The following is a 25425-nucleotide window of genomic DNA, read 5'->3' on the forward strand; positions in this document are numbered from 1 at the left end:
TGATGTAAAACTAAAATTTTTGACAATTGTTATTCGCATGGACCGTAAAGAATGATTGGAGGCAAATACAGCCTAACATTTTCAAACTACTGTCTCTTCATTTCGGAAAGACGAGAATGATAGAAAATGGCATTATATTGAGAATAACGACCTGTTAAAATTGAGAACTAAAGCGGTTACAACATGTCCTATTTTAAAAACAAAACCTAACAGAATAAAGTACTCAATTGACTCTTTATTTAGTAGTCTAGTTTGGGCTTTCTAACAGAAGTCCCGTAAATGCCGACAATTTTCCTGCTCTTACATGTGTTCCGAATACTTCCCTCATCCAAACTGTGTCTCCCTCTACGAGTGGAACAATAACCATGCATGATCCGGTACTATGGTGAACTGCGGTACAAGCGCATAATGGTTGACCATTTTTTTCCAACAAAGCATGAACTGAATCATCTCCATCAACTGCAATTGATGCATAAAGTTGATATAGTCCATTCACTGGAGGATGAAAGACACCCGAACTGTTGTCATACCCATTCCCGATATTAGTATATACTTTATCATACTTAATAGGCTGATTATGGCTCGCTGTATTCTGTCCATGGGCGTCCAAAACAGCACTAAAGGCTACCTGAAGAGATGGTTGGAGGCGTTTCTGATCTGAAAAGGGAATTTCTAATTTTTACCATCATTTCAAGCTGCCTATTTTTATGTTTGTGTTATATTTTTTCACATGCATGAATAAAGAAAGATGCAAGGTCTACGTCAATGACAGATACTAATGGCACAAACATAGAAATGAAATGAGATGTTGAAATAATGTAATTTACGAAACATAAGCAAATAAATCTTGGCATTGCACAAGGTCATGTTTTTCTCTGATTGTATATGACTCCTTTACACTTAGTTCATTGGATGTTGGATGTGTACCGATTGATATTTCAGTCTTAAATCGTGACATGATTTTTATACGACCGCAAAAATTGAAAATTTTTTGGTCGTATATTGGTATCACGTTGGCGTCGTCGTCGTCCGAATACTTTTAGTTTTCGCACTCTAACTTTAGTAAAAGTGAATAGAAATCTATGAAATTAAACACAAGGTTTATGACCACAAAAGGAAGGTTGGAATTGATTTTGGGAGTTTTGGTCCCAACATTTTAGGAATTAGAGGCAAAAAAGGGCCCAAATAAGCATTTTCTTGGTTTTCGCACTATATCTTTAGTTTAAGTAAATAGAAATCTATGAAATTTTGACACAAGGTTTATGACCACAAAAGGAAGGTTGGAATTGATTTTGGGAGTTTTAGTTCAAACAGTTTAGGAATTAGGGGCCAAAAAAGGGCCCAAATAAGCATTATTCTTGGTTTTCGCACAATAACTTTAGTATAAGTAAATAGAAATCAATGAAATTTTGACACAAGGTGTATGACCACAAAAGGAAGGTTGGGTTTGATTTTGGGAGTTTTGGTTTGGTCCCAACAGTTTAGGAATAAGGGGCCCAAAGGGTCCAAAATTGAACTTTGTTTGATTTCATAAAAAATTGAATAATTGGAGTTCTTTGATATGCCGAATCTAACTGTGTATGTAGATTCTTAATTTTTGGTCCCGTTTTCAAATTGGTCTACATTAAGGTCCAAAGGTTCCAAAATTAAACTTAGTTTGATTTTAACAAAAATTGAATCCTTGGGGTTCTTTGATATGCTGAATCTAAAAATGTACTTAGATTTTTGATTATTGGCCCAGTTTTCAAGTTGGTCCAAATCGGGGTCCAAAATTAAACTTTGTTTGATTTCATCAAAAATTGAATAATTGGGGTTCTTTGATATGCCAAATCTAACTGTGTATGTAGATTCTTAATTTTTAGTCCCGTTTTCCAATTGGTCTACATTAAAGTCCAAAGGGTCCAAAATTAAACTAAGTTTGATTTTAACAAAAATTGAATTCTTGGGCTTTTTTGATATGCTGAATCTAAACATGTACTTAGATTTTTGATTATGGGCCCAGTTTTCAAGTTGGTTCAAATCAGGATCCAAAATTATTATATTTAGTATTGTGCAATAGCAAGAAATTTTCAATTGCACAGTATTCAGCAATAGCAAAAAATCTTCAATTGCACAGTATTGTGCAATAGCAAGAAATTTTCAATTGCTCAGTATTGCGCAATAGCAATAAATCTTCAATTGCTCAGTATTGCGCAATAGCAAGAAATCTTCAATTGCACAGTATTGTGCAATGGCAAATATTTTCAATTGCACAGTATTGCGCAATAGCAAGAAATATCTAATTGCACAGTATTGCGCAATAGCAAGAAATATCTAATTGCACAATATTGTGCAATAGCAAGAAATTTTCAATTGATTGGAGTTATCTTTCTTTGTCCAGAATAGTAGTTGAATCAACTTAAATCATTGTTTTATACGATATACAATGTATATTCACTTTTACTACCAACTGATAAATTAAAACAATCTTTACCATTCAGTGATAACAAGCACCTTTTGTTACATTTTAATATTTTATGATGTATTTAAATGAGTAGTTATTGTTGCAAACTCCATTAGAAATTTGAATTGAGATCAGTTTTGGAAAAAGGGAAAAGAAGATGTGAAAAAATGGGGGGGAGGGGGGGTTAAATTTTTCTCATTTCAGATTTCATAGATAAAAATAAAATTTCTTCAAACATTTTTTTGAGAGGATTAATATTCAACAGCATAGTGAATTGCTTAAAGGCAAAAAAAATATTTTAAGTTCATTAGACCACATTCATTCTGTGTCCGAAACCTATGCTGTGTCAACTATTTAATCACAATCCAAATTTAGAACTGAATCCAGCTTGAATGTTGTGTCCATACTTGCCCCAACCGTTCAGGGTTCAACCTCTGCGGTCGTATAAAGCTGCGCCCTGTGGAGCATCTGGTTTTTTCTTAGTTGTTATTTGATTTAAAACAGCCGTCAGTAGTTGCGAGTACTTTCAAATATGTACTTAGCCTTTCTTGTGTGAATGAATAAGTACCCGCCCACGGCCACTCTGTGTTATTGTTAGATGTTTTTTCTATTTGTATTCATCTGATGAGTTAAGCCTTTTCAACTGATTTTTAATACTTTGGTTTTATGTTGTTCTGTAGTATGTCACTGTCACTTAACCCCGCCACATTCTATATGTGTTTGTCTCAAGTCAGGAGCCTGTAATTCAGTTGTTGTAGTTTGTTGCTGATTACATACTAGTATTTGTTTTTCGTTCATCATTTTGGACATAGGCCGTACGATGACATATAATTGTTATTTCTGTGTCATTTGAATCATTGGCAATCATACCGCATGTTCTTATTTGAACATCTTCATTGTCGGGAAGTTGTGAATAAATGTAACAGAGACTAACACATTTCTGCCAACAACCAAATTCCTGATTCGGAACAGGCGAATACAAATATGGTGGGTTTAAACATTTTTCTATTGATTTTATTGCAATCAATGGAATAAATAGAAATTACTAAATTAAGATTATGAATAGTGCTTACTAATGATGCAACCGATATGAGTATTCGGTAAACAGGGAGTTGATGAGAAATTGATGTCAATCGCATCAAGCGGTATTACATGCCCAAACAAAGCTTGATACTAAACTTCTAATTTATAGTTGGTGGCTTAGGAAAAGCACCGACATTTTAATGAAAGGACAGAAGTAATTAATGTAGTATACCCTGCATCCTCGGAGCGTGGTTATAATTAGGCCAGAAAATGAAATTTATTTAAAAGCACTGGAATAATACACAACAAAATCCATGATGAATATTAAATAGTTCTAACCTTATGGAAGTTTTTCGATATTTGTTCTCAAAGCAAAATGAATATCAGAAATTGAAATATCGCTAAAACATAAGTCGCACAATCATTTAGTACGTATTTCTCCAAAAAGAAGCCTATATCAATTTTATAACTGGGCCATCTAAACTTACATCAGAACAAATTTGAAGATGTAAAAAAAATAATTAACAGCAACAAGAGTTTGAAATGGATGATATTTGATATCATTTACTCATTAATTCATTTCATTCTTTTGTTTTACTGTCCCCGGATTGGTAAATGGTATTTAATACACAATCATAACCATAACATATGTGTGACTATTAACAAATTACATACCATTTTTTTCATGAGTAGATTTTAACTCATTGAGTTCATTTTCTAGTTTTTCCAATCTTTGCTTTAACACCAGATTGTTATCGGCAAACACCACTTGGAAAGACAAGAGTACAACAACAAACGCTGTATGGAACATTACCATTGTAGATATAATTCCTAAATGCTAATGTAGGTTATCTTTGTTTCTGTTATCTATTGTAAACGCAATAGTTCAAAGGCAACGGTCTATTTCAGTACTGGATCGCTTTTAACTGGGTTTTAATCTGTCCAAAATTTAATAACTGTGAAGTGTTTTGATGAGTATTGCTTGTCTTTTCGTTTGTTTGGTTTTTTTTATTTATTCCGCATTCTTTTTGTCTAGGATGCTGTTTTGATATTTCTCCATGATTAATGTTTTATTTATTGACTTTTCGTAAGTTTTCAATCTTTTTATGAAATATTTTTCAGAGCCTTTCCACTATTCTCAAATGAATTAAATTGTTGTTCTGTTCTCCATATTTTAAAACCTACGTTGACCTTATTTCAAATCACGTCTTTTTCGTTGTTTGGTGCATCAATGTATCAACCAGAGATCAAATCAATGTTTATTACACACATGCAGCTCACATTCAACAGACAGCAATGCGACCAGATCAAAATTCCAATTAATTCAAACACTTCATTTTTTGAATTTCATTTTATTTATATGAATTAATTTGACATAAATTAAAATTAATAACAATGTTATTTATATTTATGTTAACGTTTTTATCATTTTACAGATGCAAGGTTTAATTTCGAAACATATCACACAATAGTTTTTCCATAGGAGTATTTCCAATCGTTCGTCCAAAGAAGATTTTCTCCACTTTATCTGAACCAACAAACTTTAATGACGGTAACATAAGCAGCAACCTTCCAAACCTGTAGAAAATAAAAATATTTATTAAAATTGTTTAACATCGAAAATGTTCATTTATATTTTTTTTGTCACGTTAAATTGATACTATACAAATCATATAATTTTATTAGATAATGATTTTAATCCGTGATCAAGATTTGTTTTCAGTGACTTTGGGGGCTCATGTTATATCTATAAATTCTGTATGTGAAATTACAGAACTCCTTCATGCGGAACAGTTAACACTCGACAATTTACGGCTTTATTTGTTGTAAAGACATCGGAACTATGATAACTTCTGGATGTTATTTAGTGTCGGATGGTTGCTGTCCCATTGACGTTCACTTCACAACTGTTTTAATTTTAGGAACCATTTCAGCCATTATATTCAGCTTTACATAATATAATATATGGGTAATATTTCAAATACAGCCTTTACTTCATCGTTTTTATACACATCGTACACCGTCCGTCAACTTTTAAAACCATCTTCTCCCCTTAAACCATTCAATAACAATGTCTTTTTCATATTTACTTCACAACAAAGATATTACCTCATGGGATGTGTTGGATGATGCGTGCGCACATGCTGTCCTAACATGATTTGTGCTTGATCTTGTAGACTCTCGACTTGATGTGGATCCTTCAAACCTCTTGTTTCTGAAATATAAAACAACCATTGTTGTTTAATTACAATCAATAATATAGATAATTGAAAGTAAGACTGATATTGAGTAAGTAATTGTCATTTTTTGGTTAGTTTTTAGGGTAATATCTTGATTGTTTTTGTGTTGATATTTTGTTGCGATATTTTTATTTTTATTTTATTATTTTCTTATATTGGTTGTGTAGTTTTGTTTTGCTTGATTCGATTTTGGTTTCGTATTTGGGTTCTTTTGGGGAAAAAAGGCTTGAAGCATGACTTATCTGCTTGGTTATAAATGGGCAGGTATTTGTCTATTTTGTATAGAAATTTCATACGGATATTTGATGAACACTGTTCAATAAGACAGCAACTAAGTGAAACACAAAAACAAAGGATATCACTATTATTGACGTTGTTATCTTCTTAAAGGTTATGAAGATATCCGAGTATTAGAACGAATGGTTCTTCTACCTCCAGAGAAAACAGTCTGCTCTAGATAAATTTGATAATTCTTTGCTACATGTACAATGTTATATCTTTTTTTACATGGCATTTTGAATGTTTTAAAATGTTATATTAACAGCCGAATAAAACATACTTTAGAAGAAAAATAATAATATACAAATGTAGGGATTTTTGAAAACTATTCTCATCCAACAAACCTGGTTTGAACAACGCTACCGCTTTCATACAAGCAAATTCAGCTGGGTCAACTTGTACTGATTTAAATCTGGCAAAAACGTCTTTAAGAATCCTGATATCAGTGGGACCAGTTTTACCATTAGGCTGTTGTTCATGGTCTTGGGCTACAAGTAGTGGTGACGAATCCATAGGCATGGACCATTGTATGGCACACAGTAGAAATATCTCACTCCAAGACTCTTCCAGAAGTATCACCTGAATAAAACAGGATGTAAACATAATCTGCATTCAATACATAACTTTTTAAAATGCAATAAAAAAATATTTAAAATATATTCAAAAATTGTGCTGTCGTGTTTACCAGTCAAATTCTCGATATAAATGATATAATGTGAAGTATTTGTTTAGAACTTAATGCTTGACTCATGTATCATGATTTTTTGTATAAAAAGTATAAGCAGATAAAAAGTCAAATATCTCAATACAGGTGGGTATTTTGATAAGAGGTCACCAATTGCAAGTCGATCATGTATGTTTTATTTCGTAGTTGAAAAAAGGAGAAAAAGTGTTTATAATATTCTGAGAGGAGACAAATATATTCACCAATATATGCTACCGGTTCCAGAATTTTTTTTACGAACAATGACAAAAAGTGTGTATAAAGAGCCTTTAATCAAAAACATATATTACCTGGTCTCTGAACGGTAAATTAGCAAACGACGGAAGATTTTTAGTCCATCTAACAGCCATAAATAGAAGCCTTGCTGAACATTCATATACGGTCTCTTGACCTGGAGAATAAAGCGACACATCCTGAAACTGTCCAGGTGGTGGATGTCCTGTTCGGTCTTGGTCAAGGCTAGTCACATCTACTTTCTCATCATGGACAGCTGAAAATACAAGACAAATATTATTCATCAGAATGAAAATCCTTTTCAATCTGTTCGTTTAGTGATTGGTGTATTCCCTGTACCATGCAATTGTAATACTATGATTAACAAGTTGGTGTTGAAAGGTAGACCACATTTACATGCAAAGCATTTGCACGTTATATATCCACAGTAGATTGTGCTACTGCTGTTTTATTCTCTTTCAATATTTATGTTTTGCTCTTCTACATGTTGGGTCATTCCGGCGAAATGTTCATATATTTCAAAGAAAGGAATAGACTGTAATTACTTTTTATATATCATTGAAAATGTGAAACAATCCGGTGCTCTTATTTCTCTCTTCATAAAACCTGTATCCACTTCTTACAAGTTTCGTATAGAGTTTAACAAAAAGTTATGACCGACTTACTTGGTTATTTAAAAATATGTCAAAATTGAATGGTTTCTTTTTGTGGGCCTACCACAATGTTTTGACTAATTATTCAATCCCGTTCAGTCAGTTTCAGTACCCTGTAAATTGTAACCTGTATTAAGACAGATAGGAGGTTCTAGATTTGGGTTAACAGAATAAATAATACAAGTTGAAAAGTGCACAATAAGGGGCAAAAATATAATAGTCAAAGAATAAAGAAATGAAGGATCGCCCATCAAGAACCTCAGATAGCTTCAAGTTTATATCAATCTAAATGTAGTAAAATTGTGGCAGTGTTTTGTTAAACATTACCCGTCCCATCACAACATATAATGTAGCAGTACTTTATGTTCATAAAAATAAGTTAATACTAACTGTCATTAATACAATCTGATTAAAATATAGATGCGAAGCTCACAACTATACGGATACTCCGCATTTTATCTTTATCGTAATGTGTGTTACTTAAACTTACAAAAATGCGATGAACCTCTTTCGTCATTTTCCAGCTTAGTGCTGGTATTATCTGAGGTCATGAGTCCAGTTATAAACCTGTTGTTCAGTCCAGGGCTGAAAGCTGGATGTGTAGCAGATACTGTTGCATTATTATGTGGAAATGGGCCATCAAGTTCGCTTATTAATTGGTCATGTCGCACCTGGGCCGTGTTTCTGGGCTGCCGCTCATTTTGAACAGCTGGAATTAAAAAAAAATATATACTTAGTATACTTTAAGAAGTGCATTTTATTAACATGTTTTGGATATGTTTTTGGACAATTTACTGACATGGTATTTACACTGTCAAGGTGCAACAAAACGATAACTTGAGAAAATCGACTTTTACAGAAGATATTTGCAGGTACAAATTGGATAAATGAATAAGCAATATTTCATAAAGGTACATTAGTAACTACCATTCTAGAACTTACCATCTTTGTTCATTCCCATTTGGATACATTTCTTCAAACGACAAGCCTGGCATTGGTTTCTATGTGCCTTGTCTACAATACACAGTCCCGAACCGGCCTGGCATCTATAAAATTAAACCTTTTTCATCAGTTATGTAAGAATGAATTAGCAAAAGGAATTAATTTACATTATGTCTTTATTTTCTTTTTTTTTTTGTTATATTGTTTTCAGTGAAAATTTATAGCACCACACCGAGACAGAAATTGTTGAAATATCTTAAAGAAATTTAACCGATTGACTGTCATTATACATTAGCTGTCCATGTTAATAACTGGAGTCAAAACAGTATTCCATTAATGTCAATGACACAAAATCTTCTATGTACGAATTAGAATTTGGCTTACATTTACTAAAGAAAGTTTATAATAACTCGTTATCAAAAATGTTAATAGATAACACGAATTGACTTTGTGTAAGGAAACTTATGATGTTGACGTACCTGTAAATCAGCTTTCTTCTGACGCTTCTCTTGAAGAAACCACTGCAACCATTACATGCCAAGATACCATAATGTTTACCACTCGACGTATCACCACAGACAACACATATCAGACCAGGCGAATTACGTTTCATTGGTCCACATGAACTTCCGGGAAGTCCTTCATGATCAAGAGACATGTGTGATGACGTCACAGTTACGCCATGAGATGGAGAACTATTTATCGATATCATTGGTGGAGAATGTCGAATGTCATCTGTGTCGTAACGATCAAGTCTTTCAGAACTTCGGTCTTCTTGTGATGTATCGTCAGATGATAGATGCCTAGAATCATGGGAAATTTGATAAATGTCTTGAGGTAAATGTCTGCTAGTAGTCGGCAAATGTCTGATGGTTTCTTTGGCTACAATAGAAAGCGTTATCTATCAGTGAGACGTTCGAAATCACCTTCCTTCTCAGATTCCCTTAAACGTAACATGCATCTGGTCTCCTTGAAAAGTGTAACTTATAATAATAAATATGTTTGTTTAAAATTGTTCACAGCTTAAGATATAGTATTTGTTTTAATTGGTTATATTTGATGAATGGTTACGAGTATTTTTACACCAAAGAACGACATGCATTATATACTGCTTTGAATTCCACTATTACAAACAAGCAATAATCATTTATAGATGTGAGGAAACCAAAGGCCACGAGGATTCTATTGGCTGGATGATATTTCCTATATACCGCAAACATTTTCTGTGAGAGTTCTCAACAATTGATTTGCAGAACTAAATTGCGTATTGAGCTAAAAGAAAAATATTGTCACTCAATCTTGAAAACTTAAAGAACCTTAAGTTTTCATAGACGCATTATTATTTAAAAGCTAGGTTTGAAAAGAGTTCAAAATATTTTTTTTTAAAATGCTTTTATTTACGACTTTGAAATGAACGTGACAAAATTCCACTCATCATTTTGTTTCAGCGAAGACGTCAAACTGACTAGGGAATGATATTATATTAAAGGGTATCGTGTTTCTTTAAAATGTCAGCATATTTCATCCGTTACCGACTTATCTTATTAATATAACAAGTTCTTTGTCAAATAATTCTATAAATTATACCTAGTGTAGACCACTTCTCCTAAAACAAATGTATAATGTGGTTAACTTATTGATTTGAAATTTATGAAAAAATAAGCAATACGAGGAGGTCGTAAACCAGGAAAATTGAAGAGAAAAAAACTTAACAAATATCGTTAAAAAAAATGACAATAAGACAGAGGCATTCATTTGCCCCGAAATTCACCAAAATAGTTAACTTCTTCAATGTCCTTAAATAGTTCTGATTTTGTTAATACTAGTTAAATGTTATGATAACGAATATATAGGTGCGGAAAATTCGTTTTAAATGTTCCTGTGATATCATTACCAAGTTATTATCCGCATATACGACCACACAAAACCATGTTACATATGGCATTTCGAAAAATAACTAGTCTGATTACGGCTTTTCAAAAGTTATGCTTTCAAATAACAAATTATCATCATTAATTTGTATTTTACAAAAAAAAAAATCTCATAATAGTATCTATGTTAAAAATTAGTATTTAATTTTGCTATTCAAATATGTCTTTGTTATCTTTGTACTGCTTACATTTTCAAGAAACTCATTTAATAACCTTGATTTGTTACGCACATATGTAATCGAGAATAATTGTGCTGTTGTAATGATTTCAATTTGGCTTTTATCGCTATAACCATTATACCTATTTAGACTAAAACTTTTACAAATTTGAAAGTAAACTGCAAAATAGGTAGTCAAGTAGTAATTCTGGATGTCATTGTGTATATCTGACAAAATGTCTTATTAATATTTGAAGAATGTTATCATTTAAAAAAAAATGTTTTCCCGAATCAATAATATAAAAAAAAGAGTGTACAATAAACATAAATTATCTATATCTAATGTTGTATAAATTTCAAAATACAAAATACTCCTTGTAGATTGTTACCATTTAATAAAAAAAATGTTTTCCGAATCAATAAAAAAAGTGTACACTAAATAAAATTATCTCTATCAATGTTTAATATAAGGAATAAATTTCAAAAATACAAAATACACCGATTAAACTTCTTATGTAAGACATGTCGTGCTAATATCTTTTTGCGATAATTAATTATTCATTATCCTTATTAGGTATTCATACCCACAATTCAAATGAACAAATGTCAGGCAGCTAAAGATTGTACTTAAATAAAAACCTACGACTTTCGCCGGAAGTTGTTTTAGATTGGATCACATTAACTGCAGATTATACCCATTTCCTACAAGGAAATCTATAACTTCATTTTTGTTTTAAATTGGCACTACAAAATGGCAACACGCACATTTGGACAGTATGGTTGTGTAAATCAGCTCGAAGTGTGCCTAGATCGGAAATGAAGCCCAAAGATTGTGACACATCACGCAAGAAAAATCAGCCATCATTTTAATTCAAAAACAATTCATAAAAATCGATAAGATTTTGATATATCAAAGGATTTAGTATAAAATTGTCACGATACTTGTAACACATCCTTTCAACATCTTTGTATGTGGTGCTTTGTAGATTGCTGTCTTTCTTTTCATCGATATCTTTTTTGCCATGATTTTTTATCCGTATTCTACCTTTTCTTAAAAATTCGTTTTAAGTGTTTGGTACCTTATAATCGAGAAAATTTTAAAGTGAATACTTAAAGAAGTACACATATTAAAATACCATATAATATATACCCTTTCTTAAAATTGTTATTCTAATATGACGTCCTTATTACGCTTTGTAAACCAAAGCCGTGTTCTAATGAGCACAAAAAAATGTTTGACACATGCGTACACATTTACTGTTGATATTAAAGTTATTTCCATCGTTATTCTATAAAATATATACATTCAAGTATCTTACATAAACTTTTATAATGTATGTTATATCAAACAACATATATTTACCCTGCTCGTAATTTTTAAACTTATAATCAAATATGAAATGTAATGTACAGACTCCTCGGGGAGGAAACGGGAACAGCTAAACATTTTTACTGTATTTTCGTACGCTTCGACCTATAAAAATACTGTATTTGTCCTATAAGAATCGAAATAATTTCTTCATGTTATGCTCTATGTTCATTTTAACATGGGTAGCATGTAAACTGTAACATCGCTAACGCTCAGTGTAAAATATCGACAAATATAATGCCTACCCATGTTAAAATGAACAAAGAGCATGACATGAAGGAATTATTTCTTAAACAGAGACGGATTTATTTTAGTTTTTTTCAATTTCCGAAGCCATTTGCTCATGTTGTACAATATGTATGTTTGTTATATTTGCACTTTTGAAAAAATAATAAATGAAAAAGCTAACTTATTTTTGCTTCAAAGTCAGGATTGGTGTATAAAATCTGTAAAAGTTGGCTTATACTTGCAATGCGAAAACGTTATAATGTATTTCAAATTGAAAATGAGAGCGATTTTTATGGAGCGGTTTGTGTGCGAGTGTAATTAATTGCTGCTAATTTCATCAATTAAAATCTCATATATTAAGATTGCAAAAGATATGCGATACTGTGGTCATTTAGACGTCAGGTGGCGCTGCTTTTGTACTTAAAAACGTTTTACGTAGACATATTGAGTTTATAGATCACCTTTAATGAAATATAACATAAAATGAAAATTACCTTCATCACTATCTAATAAAATAAGTGGTTTCCGACAAATAACCATTGTGTTCTGGAGAGAGCACGTGCCAATCAGTTTTATGGTCCTCCTTCATGTGAATAACTTTATAGGCTCAAATTTATCCATTAACGGCTTTAATGAAATGATATTCAAATACAGGCGTTATCCACGTAAAATCAAGAAATTAAAAAGCAATATAATGATTGTTTTATTAAGGACTGTGTAAGCAAACCCGACTAAACAGGAAATTTAGCTTACTTCCCTCAAAATCTTCGGGTTTATATAGTCGAATGTAAATGTATATAACGCGACATTTATTAGCTTATTACATCAGAATATTACTGCTCTTCCTAATTTAGCGTCGTCTTTTAAAACTGTTGCACTGCATTTATTTATTTAATTGTTTGTGAATTTTGCTCTTGTGTTACGCTGTCTTGATATTTTTCATTTTTATGTCCCAGTTAGTTGTGAAGTTTTTATTTCATCTGTCCGACTTTGAAATTAAACACCAATCTGTTAGACATTAAGAATTTTAGAGGGACTCGGGCCAAAAAATATGAAACTATTGAAAATGAAAACAAAGGTGTTTTAAAACGAATAACATACATCTGATATGTGGTATAGGCTTTGCTCATTGTTGAAGGCCGTACGGTGACCTATAGTTCTTAATTTCTCTGCCATTGGGTCTCTTGAGGAGAGTTGCCTCATTGGCAATCATACCATTTTTTTTTAAATGTATGTAACAATGTTTTAAACGAGCTTCTTTTAACTGATACTGAAAAAATAAACTTTTCCATCAAAACTTAATATGACACTAGAACACATATTGTAAATGAATAAAGATGGTTTTAGTTGTATATGCATCCAATGGTCAGCGGTATGTGTCAATCCTTATACAGTAGTTCAAATTCACAATTTACACTTCTTTGTGAAGGTTGACCAGGGTATGACATATGGCCAGGTTTGACAGATTGACTTTTACTTTCAGATTCTTCAAATTTATGAACAGTCACATCTCAATTAAATTTTATTATTTTCAATTGTCGTGCCTATTAAAATTTGTTTATATCAACGATCAGATAAAAGGTTTTATTTCCACCTGGGTGGAATAACAGGTGTCAAATGTTGGTGGTCGCTTTAAATGTATAACGATGATCGCGTATCAGTAGTGGGGTTAACACATAGAAGAGGTATGTCCATCGTTGAAACATGAGAAGGTGCTATTGGAAAACCATGTTTTAATTATACATGTATTGTGTTCAAATTAACCATCCCATTTAAAGATAATGAATATTCGAGTTTGTTAAGAATTTCTAGTTATATTTTCATGTTGATATTGTAGAAAGAACCATCTGAAATTCTGTAAACTGTTTTTGAAACTAAAAAATGCCACACCTATCTAGATGCTATATTGGCGATAATATCTTATTGCTGTAAATAAGTATCTACAAAAGTGACCAAGATATATGTTAGATAGTGCATATACACTCAAAACACTATTTACCGTTAATAATGTTTGTTCATTTTTTGCTGAGATATTTTTGTAAGAAAGGTTAGAAATATTGGATAAAAATGTTGTGTTTTTTTTAAATATTTGTATTACATAAGATTATGGTAACGTGTAACGTTATATGGTTATAAAATGAACTTCAGTTGTGACTGACAAATCCAATTCAAACAGTACTGGAATACACAATTGCAAGAGTCTACAAATTTAAAGCAGTTCATTAGACAATTATAAAGTAAGAATTACATTTGGACATTTGGACAAACAAAATATTTTGATATCTGGGATCTGCACGAAAGTATTATTTTATGTTAGATATAAAACTACAAACCATAGACTACGAATAGAAACAGGGAGGTTGAAATAATTTCGAATGAAGTGATAGAAATGTTATTTTTGTAACCTTGTAGCATTTGATGAAAGGTTCATTATCTGCTAGACTGTCCATTTTTAATGACAGTAGAACATTATATCGATAAAGGAAGATGCGGTATGAGGGCAAATGAGACAACTCTCCGTCCAAGTCACAATTTGTAGAAGTTAACCATTATAGGTACAGCCTTCAACATGGAGCCTTGGCTCACACCGAACAACAAGATATAAAAGGTCCCAACAATTACTCGTTTAAAACTATTTAAAAGGGAAACCAATGGTCTATTCTATAGAAGAATACTATACGACTGGTGTAAATACATTAAAGTTTTTAAAACTAATGAATAAAATTAAAAACGTCAGAGCTAAAACGATAATGCGAGTTCATATTGTGTGTAAACACACTTGTGGGTCCTTCTGGCTTAAATGTATATTTTTCGAAACCACTGTACTGTATTCAATTTTTTGTAAAACGAGGCATATTCTTGTACATATTTTGCACTCTCTCTCTATCTGTAATAGTTATGAGAATTATAAATATATAATTCAAATTCCCTAATAATGAATATTAGATCGATATACCGTAAAAAAAAAAAATGATATCATATAACTTGCAAGATAATAAAAATTAAATATTCGTTTTTGACTTTCTAAGACTTTTAAATGTCATACACATGAAATAATTGTTTGCTTGCTATTGTTTCTTGCAATTGTGAATAAGGTAAACTGTATTAATTAAATATTATTTTATTTTTATGTATCAAATGGTAAATCAATTGGATCAAATGATAAAAAATCTTATAAGAATTTTGTCAACTGTATTAGCAAGTTTACATTATATCGTAAATCCCTTATTTCTGCTTTCTATATCACATCCACATCGTCAGGGTAATTCAATAATCACCGGAATCGATAGAAAATCTTAAGTGAGGAATAACCACTTGATTCTGTACATCTTCTAAGGAAATTGAAAATCAAATAAAAGAGCTAACCCCTAATTGAATTATCTTATTTTCCTGATCTTTATAGCATTCTGCGAAAAACAAATTAGCTGGGCTAACCCTGCCTTTTTATATCTAATTCATGACAATTAAAATATATCAAGTGATCTCCAGACAGGGGTGATCTGACAGGAAAATTTGTGAAGAGTCATCGAGCATGGCTAGGTACAGCTGCGTTCAATGTTGTAGTATGGGATACATCAGCGTCTCAAACAAGCCAATTCATTACATTTGGTATGGCGATGGAAATAATCACTGTATCAACCCAGACGTAAACCATTCAATTGAGTTCTAACTGATGACACTTTAATAAAGTTATCGGATATCATTAGCGCTACAATTGTCACAAATTCTATTTGTTATGATTAATTCTAGCGCTGAAAATGAACAATCTTGTGAAAATGTTAAGAATGGGATAATATCATCAAAACGGTAAATTGATGACAAATAGTTCCGCTGAAAGAAGTAACGAAAGAGAAAAGAAGCCATTTAAGAACTCAACCATGCAGCAGGATAAATCTAGAGTCCTTAATGGCACGGTTCCAATTGTATGCTTTACAATAAGTCTAAAATAGCAGTAACAACATTTAAATTAGCAGATTGAAGTTCATGTACCAATAAACGCAATGGAATGTAATACCACAAGGGACATAGAAAGGACAGTTGTCTCATTGGCAATCATATCGTCTTCTTTTTAAATAATATATCAATTCATATCACAAAATAATTTTTCCATTTCTTTTTACAAAATATATTTTATTATGAGGTAATATTTGTATCTAAATGATCGAGATTTACGTTTGCCGAAATGGTTCCTAGTTCTTTATTCATTATCAAATCAAATTAAATGATGGTTACTTTTTATTTCTGACGTCTTTTTATTTCTGACGTCTTAATGAGGTAAGTATAATTATAATGGAGAAAACTGGTGAACGCCATTGCGGGTGAAATCCTTTATTTTTTTTAATATGAGGAACAATAAGGTTTCGGTTTTTGGTTCAGCCAAAAATAATTCAGAACCATTTTAACATATAATTTGGAATACCTGCTCAAAGAAAACATCGATATTCAAAGCTACGAACTTTAATCTACATATGAAAAAATAATTAAAGATTGGTAAAAAAGTTCTTTGGTTATCTTCTAAAGTTTAAATACAAATAGAGGTATTGAAAATACACAATAACACTGCAGCAATTTATCTGTTTTGCACTGCCTCTTATTATGATTATATTTCTGAACAAATGATTTTTTTTTTGAAATTATTGTACAAGAGCAATTCTTTGATAAATTTCTCGTCCTTATGTGTATTGCTTATATAGGGGAGCATATTTTTCGCAACAACGTCAGTAAAAATTATGAGGGTTGTAATATGATTTTGTTAAAATATTGTAACTTATATGATTATATGTTAACATTGTATTGTAGTAACCATAATGATGACTATGTATTTTGCCTCTTGCTGCACATGTAAATATGTGTCTGAGTGTTTCCAAATAAAGTATATTGTTGTTATTGTTAATGACGTGTAGGTAGGTGTCTGTGTTCGGTTGTAAAAGGATATAGTGCACGTGGAAGTTTTAATGTCCTGAAATAATCTTAACTTAAAATAAAAACAAAAATTACAAATGGAAACAAACCATATTCAAAGAACGTAATACGGGAGTACAATGAATGAATAGGACGAAAACCAGTATACTGGAGTTAATAAGTTACTACGAAATAGAAAGGGGTTGGCGATATTCCGAAAGGCCATGTTAGCTTTTGTGCATGGATTTTTTTTTTATTTTTTTTTTTTTTATTCAACAATATATTGCTTGGATTTTTTTAATTGATCATCCTTTCTTTTTGCCACTATTGGATTCCAAAAGTGCTCCTTTGGCAAAATTGAATATTCTTAATTTGAAAATGCTGTAATGTATGTTGTCTAGATATACATGACAAGTAACGTACGGGACAAGGTACATTTTTTAAAGAAATGTCAATTGTTTTATACAGTGAATTAAGGAAAATCTTTTACTGTTGTCATTATGATTATATCAAAGTCTTTTATTGATGGCATTTGAGTGTCATGAGTCCAGTGGAAAACAAATATGATAGTGAAAACTATCGCAAAAAAATCATTATACATGATGTTTGTCCTTTCTTTTGTGTAAATTTCAACATTTTGTATTATGGATAGTTTTTAGTTTGTAGCTTTTTTTTCAATCGATTTGTGACTTTTGAACAGCGGTATTCTTCTGTTGCCTTTATTTGGTAAAGATGTCAGATCGTCCATGATAAATAATGAATTTATCTAGAAACATTGCAATTTATAGCATGACATTTATAATTGGTACCTAAATATTGTCAAAAACAATTGAATGTTTACCTCTACCTATAGTACTGTTAACTTATATACGTTCAAGTACTAAGGTTGCTAACGTAACAGTATCCAAATTGCACCGAGTACCCAATTTGCACCCATTTTTTTTAAAAGCGGAGGAAATTTACATGTTTTCTTTGGAACTGAATTATTTGTTATACCACAATTTTCTGCTGTTATGCACGTCTTTCATGATAAATTATATACAATGTAGTAAATCTACACCGAACAATATATCAACAGAGGAAGGATCCAGTGATAAAATAAAAACCTACAGAAACGTCGAATTTCGCCACCACAAAACGTCACTGTTTAAAAAGGAACAATCGAAATATGTCGAAGATATACTTTACAAAACTCCTGGTTAAAATATTTATTATAATTGTTTTCATAATCTGAAAATTATAACAGAAACACGACAGGTGGCAGTAATGGTTACTACTTTGCCTTCCATGGCATTTCACTCTCGATGTTCGATAGGATTTGTGTTTGTAGTTTTCTATGATGTAGGTTTATGGATTGTTGTATGACATTTCGACTTGTTGCTATAATTCATATTATTCAAGAGATTTTGTTTTCTCTCCACTTTTCAAAGCTTTTTGAATATATATTGAAAACAATGTAACTGATCTTCAAATTGCACCGATGATGTTTTATAGGTACAGAATCATTACCTTATTTTTTTTTATAATTAAAAGTTGGCAGATTAGTACTTGAAGATATTATGTACTGTTATAAACGTCGATGTTTTAACATGTATATCTTTAATCATTGCATTGCTAATTTATTGAAACTGTATATTAGAACAGTTTTAAGCAGCAATAGTGATGCTTACAGCTTACAGCAATACTAAAAATGGAATACAAATAAATTCAAAATTTATTATGGAGTTCGAGTTGTTTGGAGGTATATCATTATTAATGTTATAAAGATTTCGGCTGACAAAATGGTTCTCTGAAACAAATCGATCCCTTTTATGTAACACCACAGTATTCAAAGATCTAAGCAAATGTACCCACTGCACGTAAAACATAAATAATAACTCTACATTGTTTCATGAATATTTAAAGTAAATGTTACTAGCATGTTTAAAATTAATGATACATAAATTCTCTCAAAAGAACAAAAACCAACATTTAACAGTTTTATTGTCAATCTGTATTAAATCGTTGACATCTCCCACAAAGTGAAATTAAGTGTGTGATTTATGTGTCAAGTTTCTCCTTCATACACGAATTTTATTTAGCGACAAACAAGCAACTGTTTAGGTGTTTTGAATATGCATATTAGCCAATATATTTTAAATAATTAAGTTTACACATTATAGAAATGAAATAATAGTTTAACTGGTAAAGTGTTATCACTGAAGATACATTTATTATCGAAATGCGCATCTGGTGTAGAAAAATTGATACCGTTAATTTTATTACTACCACTGGGCCAATGCCTCTGCTGGTTGACTTTTAGTGTTCGAGGCTATTACCAGCCCGGTAGTCAGTACTTTGATACTGGAACGAAAGTACGGCTTTTTTGTTATAGAATTTTTCTTTAACAAAATGTTAGAAATGATTTTAAATTAAGGAATGTATCTCCCTCATACAAAGCTCTGATTCCTTGCACAGCTTTAGCTATAATATGTGTACCTTGTCGGATTATAGCTCTTCATGTTTTTATTTTTTCAAATATGTTGGCCTCAAATATTACTGAAGAGACATTTATTGTCGAAATGCGCATCTGGCACAAAAAACATGGTACTGTTAATATTATTAACACTTCTTCAACTGTCAAGAGTTTCATTGTACTAAATGATGTCAGTTGAAGGATCGTTCACAAATGGACATAACTAGCTGTAATTACACCTGCAAAGTTACATTTGAACATTAAAATTTTCTTTTGAAGAGGATGTGGTTTTTGTACCGAAAACTCACTGTTCAATTATCATCTTTTTTAAATCTTTTTTTATCTTTCTTTTCTTTTTAGTTTGTTATATTGATACAAGAACATTTATTAAGTTCGGTCTGTGTTCAAAGTAATATCTTTGATATTAAATATTTCATTTTAGTTGTAATCGAATTAAGAGATCTGTAACACGAAGTACCTATTTTCAATGATAGTGTCAAATTTTAAATAATTTGTTAGATTATCAATACTATAGATAAAACTTATTTATCATGTATCGGTAGTTGGCGTTTATTTAGTATTGAAAGTAGATAAGAAAATATTCAAAACATTAACAAAATAAAATACAACTAAATCATATTGAACTATAATTCTGATTTTGTTTGCAACACCATATACCATACATGCCATATATATTTTCAGACACTGTTGTTATTTCATTATTCATTACTGTTCAGACCCTTCGCGTGTAGTCAATTTAAAAGATCTGTTCAGTCTATAATCAGACTGTTCAGTAGTTATAAACCTGTACAGATTATTAAAATACTGAATATCTGAAAAGCAGTTAAGATCAAAGTTACCGTTTCAGTCAAAAATTTGTTAACTAGGGTGTGTCTTTGGCTAAAATAATAGTTTTTTAATCGATATAATGTTATGCATTTTGACTGTTACTGTACGACTGAAATGCTTATGACAACAGAAATGAAAATAACAATCATACCGAACTCCAAGGGAAATTCAAAATGGAAATTCCATACACAATCAGTAAAATTAGAATCTCAAACACATCAGACTAGAATGGAAAACAACTGTCATATATTCCCGATTTGATGCGAGACATGATACCCTTCTCAAAGACAGTTCACAAGCAGTGGTTTTGTAACTAAGATATCAAAAAATGTATCAATTCTACTGCGACAGAAATGCACATTTCGACAATTATGTCTCTATAATGATGATCGAGACTAACATTCTTAACTTGATACCGAAGTAACTTTTTTTGGCATATTGGCACTTGGCAAAAGAAAACTTGTGTTATCGAAAACACCGTCGACCTATTTGTCATAAACCCTTGAGATAGGGGACTATCTTAAATAATATTTGAAATTTGAGAGCGACTTAAGAGATAAATGTATTGTATTTGAAGCTTTAAGGACGTCCATCGGTAGTTTTACTGTCGCAAATTTAGTTTACCTTGCGACGCGTAGCGGAGACAGGTAAACGGGTATTTGCTACAGTAAAACTATCGATGGACGCCCGCAAAGCTTCAAATACAATACAGGTATCTCTATTCTAATGCACATTATTTTAGTGTAAAATCTTCATTAAAGGAAATTCCGCGAAAAGATGTTATCTTCTTTGGTCCCTTCACTAGGTGACGTCATAGGTATGCTTCTGGCGTCAAACATAAACACCGGGCGTTTTCTGGCTTATGTGCCGTTTCAGAATGTAATCAAATTTGATAAAAAGAAGACTTTAAGATGCAAGATGTGAGTTTGTTTTTGCTTATTATTGTAGAAATTAAATGTCAATACATTCAGCAATTCAAAATGTCGGCTTCCTTAGTTACAGACAAGGAGATAGAGAATTTTACGCTAACTGTCATCCAATCAGAAATATTGATACAAAGTTATTGCATTAGAATTATATTTACAGTAGCGTAACCTTTGTGACGAACAAGTGATCCCTACTAAGGGACTTTTGAAAGCACCTATATATTCAGAAAAAGTCAGATATGTTGAGAGTCTGTCAATACGAAATAACGATAAATGAAAACATATAATGATAATGAACTAACTCATCATAGTTACCGTGCTTAATTAAGTACGCCAGATGTATGTTTCGTATATATAAGATTAATTCTTTGATAGTTGAAAGGCAAGATCAATTACTAAATTGAAGAGCATTAAGAAACGAAAATTTTTTTTTTAAAAATTGAAATATAACACTACGGAAATATGCGACGGGCAGCAGATTATTCCTTTCCTTAACTGGTACGCTTATGTATATTTTAAACAACATTGAATAACTATACTCCGGGGCATACCACCCGTCAAAGGATAAATAGAGATATTCAGGAATAGAATAAATGTAACAGTTCAAAACGCACAATATACAACTATTCAAATTGATAATAAAAAGATAAACGAGAATATAATTTTAAAACCGAAGTAGCGATCAAAAATACGACTTTTTCAATTCTATACTACATTGTGTATAAAACACCGGATGGAACTAGGATTATCCTTATTCTCAACAAAAAATCGGTGACCTATAGTTGTAAACTTCTGTGTCATTTGGACTTTTGTGGAGAGTTGTCTCATTGGCAATTGTACCTCATCTTCTTTTTTATATTAAAACACCATGTCTCTACATATGTTGTTTTACATGTAACGTGGTGATATGAAAACTTGCGATTTACATTGGAATTTATGCCGGAAATCGATTGTTCAAATTAGTGGAAAAAGGGGGGGGAATAACTATTTGATTTTGCTTAAATTAATTAAAACATTTTATTATCAATTTTTACTTCTAGTTTTATGTTGCCAAATCAAAGTTCTTAAAGTCAACTAATCAAATTCTGCGACAGTTAAACCAAATAAGGAACACAGACTCTTTTTTTTTTAACTGTATCGATTTTTAATTCAAAACTTTTTGTGTTAGATTGTTTTATACTTAAGAAATGTTTGACATAGAAAGGATAAAGTAAAAAACGAAAAAAACGAAAAGCCCAAACAGTATATTTTTTTAATTACAACAACAACACATGCGATTTTGTAATAAAAATATATGTATAAGAATTAAGTTTGTATGACAAGTTCCAACGTCAATAGTTATATATACAAACTAAATAAACTTAACATTTTTCATAGGACGTAAGTCGTCAACAAGCACACTAATATTTAAGTCTGTTATATTCGCACCAATATTTCTGAAAACATTGTTTTTTTACTTATTTATCTCTTAATTATTACATTAACAATTCACTTTATCATTTCTGTGATAAATATTTTATAGTACATTATCAGAACTATTGCACTATGAATATTTCAATTTTTACAATTTTTATTCAAGCAATGTTCTCTATTTATGTTTATTTAAAACGAAACGTAAATAAGGTAACCAAAAAAATATTTTTTTCCCAAATACTTACTCAAAATATGCATAAGAAGAAAACAGATAATTATTCCTTATTTTATGAAAGACTTTTACCAGTATTTTTGTAATGCAAACAAAACAAATATTTAAAAAAAAAAAACTAGTTGATAATATAATGCATTTGTTATACTTTAATTTCCATTGAGTTCAAATATTACATCAATAAATTTTTAAATGCTAGATTCGAATAAGATTTTTTTTGTGCAAAATTTAGCAGATTTTTAATTAATAACTAAATAGTAGAAACATATTGAAAATATCAGAATTAAAAAAAAATGGTATATTAATAATAGTTAATAAAAATTAACTTACGGGTATTTTCCTCCCCGGGGGATACACTTCTCTGTGTTGTGAGTTCCATATCGTCCCCTGATAGTGACAACAAACCACACTATTTATTGTACATTATGGGATCAAACTACCAGTCACTTATTGTGGTCTCTAATCAATTCAATATGCTTCTATTGTCATTGACTGACAATTGTGTCGTCCCATCTCGATATTTAATGTGTTAGCCAATTGCTTGATACTGAGAGGAGGGTACTCTGAATAATGAATATTAAGTAAGACAGTTTGCTGCATATTTTATGCTAGATTCATCTAATTGTAAAAGTTGCTATTTTTCTATTGTAATGTCACGTGACATGCACGTCTTGGTTCTTCTAAAGCAACGTAATTGTCAATCATAATTAAATAAATTTATCAAACATAGTTTCAATGCAAAAAGTGTTTTGTATTGATCATTTTATTCAACATTTGCAAGTTTTTGTTCAGTAAACAAAACGAGTATACGGAAAGTTTACTTTAAGACTAGTCCATTATTAACATCATTGTTTTTACTTTTATATACATATAATGTAATTAAATAACTTACGGGTATATATATATATATTATATATGTTTATCAATTCATTTATATCAACATGAACACAAACAAAAAGAATTATATCGTGTCATTAAACAGTTATTTACTTTTTTATCAGAAGATGTTTATATTTTTCAATTCAATTATTCATGTAGTGAAAATCTTTTATATGGATTATTATAGAAGTGGCCAAGACAGATGTATATAAATTTCCTTTAATATTTGGTGACCATAAAATAGTTTCATTTTGACTATGGAGTCCTTTCTGTGAATCTTTATTGTGAATCAAAATATTAAGCGACTGTTTTGTATCTATAAAATGGTTTTAATTCCAAAATCCATCATTTTCAGTAACTGATTGTAATTTGAATAAGCATAAAATTTGCTTCATCTCAGTTAAAATGAGTTAAAGGTAATCATTTCGTCAGAGACAAGGAAGCACATGCATATTACTGCAGCTTATCAACTCTTCCGGGTTTTTTTTTCTTTGTAAACTGTATTTTATTGGTTTTTGAAAGAAGACAAATTATTGTTGTCACTTATCAACATTTATATATGTTAGACTCAGATCGACGTCCGGTCTCTAATCGACGTCTGTTCCTCAAATCGACTTCCAAATCTGACGTCACATTCTCAAATCGATGTTTGATCCTCTAATCGACGTCCAATGTGCCGTCATGTATTGCCAAAACGACGTCCGATTCATAATAATTTGATATGAGCGTCACTGATGAGTCTTATGTAGACGAAACGCGCGTCTGGTGTACTTAATTATAATCCTGGTACCTTCGATAACTATTGTAGTCTTCTTGATTTCCAATATCAATGAATAATAAAATAATAAATTGCTGCACTTACATTTATACATGCATATTGATAAATGGCATGCGAGTATACGTATATAGATATAGGAACCCAACGACAAAGAAAACAACACGACATTTATTTTGGGCAACACTCAGTTTTCAACAATGGACAAAACGAAGGAGAAAATACCAACTGTGTTTAGGGTATTATAATTTGAACTCTGTAAGATAAACTAGTATTCAACAAATTCATTAGTTTTACACCTGGAGTGAAAAATGTACAAAATAAATTAGCATTATGTTTTTATGTTGTGCTGTTACACCACTGTTCCAGGTTAAGGGAAGGTTAAGCGCTCACAAATATCAGGTTAAACCCAGCCAAATATTTTATGTGTCTGTAGTCTAAGGGATCACCGTTGTCGTTGGTTTATGTCTTGCATATTTGTTTTTCGGATTTTTTGTTATAAGTCAGTTTTTAGTTTTATAATAATTGTTTTATATGTTTCATGTTGTGGTGGCCTTTAATTGCCGACTTTATCATTGTTGAAGGACGTACGGTTGCCTATAGATATAAGAAGATGTGGTATGAGTGGCAATGAAACAACTCTCAATCCAAGTCACAGTTTATAAAAGAAAACCATTATAGGTCAAAATACGGCCTTAAACACGGAGCCTTGGCTTACACCAAACAGCAAGCTATAAAGGTAAAGGGCTATATATTTGCTTACATCCACTT

General features: G+C 31.1%; 1 protein-coding gene and 1 long non-coding RNA gene across 3 annotated transcripts; both read right to left on the reverse strand.

The window, feature by feature from the left end:
* Window positions 1–215: 215 nt before the first annotated feature.
* Window positions 216–4310, reverse strand: LOC139519263 (uncharacterized). Its single transcript, XR_011663547.1, has 2 exons — window positions 4142–4310; window positions 216–657 (listed from the first exon to the last, which is right to left on the reverse strand). It is a non-coding gene; the product is annotated as an uncharacterized lncRNA (long non-coding RNA).
* Window positions 4311–4841: 531 nt separating this feature from the next.
* Window positions 4842–23431, reverse strand: LOC139519265 (photoreceptor-specific nuclear receptor-like). 2 transcript variants are annotated; one of them, XM_071311226.1, is made up of 8 exons: window positions 23331–23431; window positions 9018–9420; window positions 8539–8642; window positions 8087–8305; window positions 7000–7199; window positions 6330–6564; window positions 5576–5681; window positions 4842–5044 (listed from the first exon to the last, which is right to left on the reverse strand). In XM_071311226.1, the coding sequence occupies exons 1-8, from the start codon at window positions 23377–23379 to the stop codon at window positions 4912–4914; spliced, it is 1449 nt and encodes a 482-aa protein (XP_071167327.1). In that variant the 5' UTR covers window positions 23380–23431; the 3' UTR covers window positions 4842–4911. The 2 variants fall into 2 exon arrangements, with proteins under 2 accessions (XP_071167327.1, XP_071167328.1); XM_071311227.1 differs by lacking the exon at window positions 8087–8305.
* Between the last annotated feature and the right edge of the window lie 1994 nt (window positions 23432–25425).

This window comes from Mytilus edulis, chromosome 4, assembly GCF_963676685.1.
Source record: "Mytilus edulis chromosome 4, xbMytEdul2.2, whole genome shotgun sequence".
Classification (NCBI taxonomy): domain Eukaryota; kingdom Metazoa; phylum Mollusca; class Bivalvia; order Mytilida; family Mytilidae; genus Mytilus; species Mytilus edulis.

What these genes read in the sequence shown, in the direction of transcription:
- LOC139519265 (XM_071311226.1), bottom strand. Translation starts at nt 23,379, where the DNA reads ATGGAACTCACAACACAGAGAAGTGTATCCCCCGGGGAGGAAAATACC. An exon ending in ATTTACCGTTCAGAGACCAG is followed by an intron (nt 6,565 to 6,999) that starts GTAATATATGTT and finishes TGTTTTATTCAG; the next exon opens with GTGATACTTCTGGAAGAGTC. An exon ending in GGTAGCGTTGTTCAAACCAG is followed by an intron (nt 5,682 to 6,329) that starts GTTTGTTGGATG and finishes TTTATATTTCAG; the next exon opens with AAACAAGAGGTTTGAAGGAT.